General features: G+C 38.8%; 1 protein-coding gene across 1 annotated transcript; it reads right to left on the reverse strand.

Annotated features, from left to right (window-relative positions):
* Positions 1-114: 114 nt before the first annotated feature.
* Positions 115-3,581, reverse strand: LOC141429924 (fatty acid synthase-like). Its single transcript, XM_074090483.1, has 4 exons — positions 3,466-3,581; positions 3,097-3,258; positions 1,973-2,101; positions 115-198 (listed from the first exon to the last, which is right to left on the reverse strand). Exons 1-4 carry the CDS (start codon positions 3,535-3,537, stop codon positions 115-117), a joined length of 447 nt encoding a protein of 148 aa, XP_073946584.1. The 5' UTR covers positions 3,538-3,581.
* Between the last annotated feature and the right edge of the window lie 693 nt (positions 3,582-4,274).

Genomic DNA, 4,274 nt, shown 5'->3' on the forward strand with positions numbered 1-4,274 from the left:
TAGGATCTGATGAGGGGATCTCCCAAAATCCCCGGAAATCAAGAGAACTCTTAAAATTTTGTAGGGCCAAGTCAAAATGGTGAAGGAGTTCGAGTAATGAATATAGTAAAAATTTTACCTTGGTGCGGCGTCGATGAGCAAATTGCTTGGCTTGACAGTCCGGTGACTGCGTTCATCGTCACGGATTTTGATGATCACCTATGAAATCAAATCATATTATCGGGAACGCCAAAGTCCGCATACTCTTCGCTAGTTATACCGTAACTATTGTCAGAATCATCGTTTGTCATTATTTTTTTTATAAAACAAACCTAGGTTAGGTTTGTTCAATTCTAGACAATAATGTGATTCAGAGAAAAAAGAGTTATGACAAACAATCATTCTGACAACACATTACATATGGACCCAATGTTATCATATAATTTTTAAAAACTCAAATCTGTTTTAACACGAGTGAGCCATTTAAGGCTTGTGTTAAGTCCGAAATTTTGTTTACTACCATGTATCAGAAATAATGTCAAATTTGACCTCATAGGGCCAATATCGCACGATATCGGCACCGGAAAGCATATTTTGTGTCGGAAACCCTGTTTTATACCTTCCTATGTTCCTAGCTATAGCTCAAGAACAAGAAGCTAAAAAGCCTAACCCCAGTAGGCCTAAAAGCTATTTGAAAGTCTCAACATGTGTTAAGTCGGAGTTGCTTAAATACAATAGGGTTAGGGTTAAAGAGCTTTTTAGCTGAAACGTGTTGAAGTCAAGAAACGAGTTGAGCTTTTAAAAACCGGCCAAGATCGTGTCGGACACGCCCAATAAGGTTCCGTAGCCATTACGAAAAAAAATAAGTAATATTTTTCTGAGGATTTCGTATTTTTATACGGAATATTCCGTTTAGTTATATTTTATACCTTGTGGCTGCTATTTACTCTTAAACTACTAATAATTCACAAGCAAATTTAGCCGTTATAGTTTTCCTTGAAAGTTTGATATACTTACTACCTGAATATTTTTCAATTTTCTACCAACCGGTTTAGATTTTAGACGCTCGATTTTCATGAAAATTTGCACTTTAAAGTTGAATATTTCGCAAAAAATCACTGAATCGAAAAATCGTCGTAGTAAACCCTTAATGGTATTAAATTACTTATTCAACGATACCCCACACTATAGGGTTGGATGAGAAAAAAACCACCCCCACTTTACGTCTATTGGTGGTACCCTAAAAAAAATAGTTTTGAATTTTTATTGTACCATTTTGTCGGCATAGTTTACATAATATATACGTGCAAAATTACAGCTTTCTAGCATTGATAGTCGCTGAGCAAAGCCGCGGACGGACGGACAGACAGACAGACAGACATGGCGAAACTATAAGGGTTCCGTTTTTGCCATTTTGGCTCCGGAAAACTAAAAAGGGCTAAGATTCTACACTAGCTAGCGCAGGTTCTCGGAGCGGGCGCATGCCATTTAGTGCGGGTGCTGGTAAAATCCGTCGCACGCGCACGCGACGCGTGCAGGTAGCGCTGCTAATACTTATTATTTTTCAAGATGCATCCACCCGCTCCCAACCATATCAGCTAGCGTAGACCCCAAAAGGCTCGCATTTTTTTTTTTTTTTTTTATTCGACTGGATGGAAAACGAGCAAGTGGGTCTCCTGATGGTAAGAGATCACCACCGCCCATAAACATCTGCAACACCAGGGGTATTGCAGACGCGTTGCCAACCTAGAGGCCTAAGATGGGATACCTCACGTGCCAGTAAATTCACCGGCTGTCTTACTCTCCACGCCGAAACACAACAGTGCAAGCACTGCTCACTGCTCACTGCTGTTTCACGGCAGGATTAGCGAGCAAGATGGTGGTAGCAATCCGGGCGGACCTTGCTCAAGGTGCTACCACCTGCAAAATATTAGTCAAGATTCAGTTACTTCGATAGCACACGAAGCTTTTGATATCAGGTTGAGAGAGTTACCTTGCCAATATGCTTGCCAGCAGCCATGTATCGGAAGGCAGTTTCCACTTCATGCTTCTCGAAAGTGCAGTACGTGAGAGGACGCACTGCTCCGCTTTCTATTCCCGCCAATAGCAAGTTCTGTAATCGCTGTAAAGAAGAATGAAATACGTTATAATAATACCGTGTTGTTTTAAATTCCGTTAACTTTATGTGAACAGTTAACAGGTCAAATAAAGTTAATTTCTCCAAGACACTAGTTAACTATTACAGTGGATTAGTCCACCACTGTTTTAAGAAAAACGAGCCAAGAGCGTGTTGGATACGCCCAAAATGGGGTTCCGTAGCCATTACGAAAAATTAAGTAATATTTTTCTAAGGATTTCGTGTTTTTTATAAGGAATCTTCCAAGTTTAGGTATATTTTATACCTTAGGCTGCTATTTACTCTTAAACTACTAATAATTCTCAAGAAAACTTAGCCGTTATAGTTTTCCTAGAAAGTTTGATATACTTACTACCTTCTGAATTTTTTCAAATTTTTGCACCGGTTTAGATTTTAGAGAGACGCTCGATTTTAATGAAAATATGCACTTTAAAGTTGAATTTTTGCGCAAACGCATCACTGAATCGAAAAATTAGCACTATTAATGGTTTTAAAAGACCTATCCAACGATACCCCACACTATAGGGTTGGATTACAAAAAAAAAACATCCCCACTTTACGTCCATGGGAGGTAGGTACGTTAAAATTTTATTTTTTTTATTGTACCATTTTGTCCGCATAGCTTACATATTATATCCGTGCAAAATTACAATAATCTAGCATTGATAGTCCCTGAGCAAAGCAGCGGACGGACAGACAGACAGACAGACATGGTGAAATTAAAAGGTTTCCGTTTTTGCCATTTTGGCTCCGGAACCCTAACAAGGTTTGGCTTTACTCACAGTCATCGTTACAAGATATCGCTAGATAGCATAGTATCCTGAGCTCCCTATAACGTTGCAGTCTTGCTTGCGATTGGCTAATTTACTTATTTAACCAATCACAAATGTGACGCTATGATACTTGCGCCTACTAGCCTGTTACAGAACACTGAATATTATTTCTGGAATGTCATAGAATCTATGAAACAACCAACTCACCAGCCTGAAGTCGAAGCTCTGGTCGAAGATGTAGTCCAACATGATGCCGTGGAAGGAAGTCTCTTTGAGGAAGAAGTACATGCCAATGGGCGTGTTGTTACTGATGTCAAATTTGCCGATCTCAAGGAAGCGACCACGGTACGCGAGGCAGCGGACGGAGGCCTGTCAAAACATGACCAAATAATAAAAGCAAGTAAATATGAAGACAATAGGAAATTTTGCCGCGCTTGGCAACTGTTAACTTGCTTGATGTATACTCGTAGGTAAGGACGTATCACCAATTGATGAGGATCCGCGTTCGATCCGCGGCCTTTACTTAGTTTACATATAATTTAAAAAAAATTAAATGGTAAGTTTAAAAGTCCTTACTTGTAGTTTATCATCAGATAGGGAATTGAGCACCAGATCCACTCCTTTGCCGTTGGTTTCTCGTCGAATCATGTCTTCGAACGACGTGTCACGAGAGTTCCCGATGTGGCTGTCTGTTAAACAATTTTTTTTTTTATTTATTAAATTAAATGTTTATGGTCTACTTCGATATTCTAAATTCGTAGTTTGTATCGTGTCGTACCTCTCACACTTCGGTTAACTACAAATAGCGTGAGCGGGACGGTTCGATATGAGATTCGAAAATCGAAGTTCGTAATATAAAGTCAATTCAATAAGGCCTGCCATATATTGAGCTCTCAGGTATTCTAAAAAACTGTAATGATTAAGAAGAAAAAGACGACAGAAGAAAGACACCAAGAAGAATAGGAGAAAGACAAGAGGAACGTAACAATACAATAATCTGGTAGTGCATTTCTGATGGTTCAGCCAGGACCGTCTACTTGTCAAAGAATGTTTCAGCAGTTTATGGTATCGACTTGAACCTTCGTAAGGAGGGGGTTTGAATAATTATGCGAATGCAACCAACAAAATGTATAATCAGCAAATAAAGATTGAATTACTAAGTAGAAAAGAAGCATAAAAACCTATTTAGTTTAACAAAAGAAATTCGGAAGGAAATTATAAAGCACTAGATGAAAACCCGGCTTCGCTCGGGTAAAATGTAGACTCATAATAATATGTTTGAAAAAATTTTTTGCCAGTAAAGACTGTCGTACTTATCGAAAAATCTGACGTATATTCCCAGCCTTCATTATTATCACAAACACTTTAACGGCTAACCTACGTAT

The sequence above is a fragment of the Choristoneura fumiferana genome, chromosome 7, assembly GCF_025370935.1.
Source record: "Choristoneura fumiferana chromosome 7, NRCan_CFum_1, whole genome shotgun sequence".
Lineage (NCBI taxonomy): Eukaryota > Metazoa > Arthropoda > Insecta > Lepidoptera > Tortricidae > Choristoneura > Choristoneura fumiferana.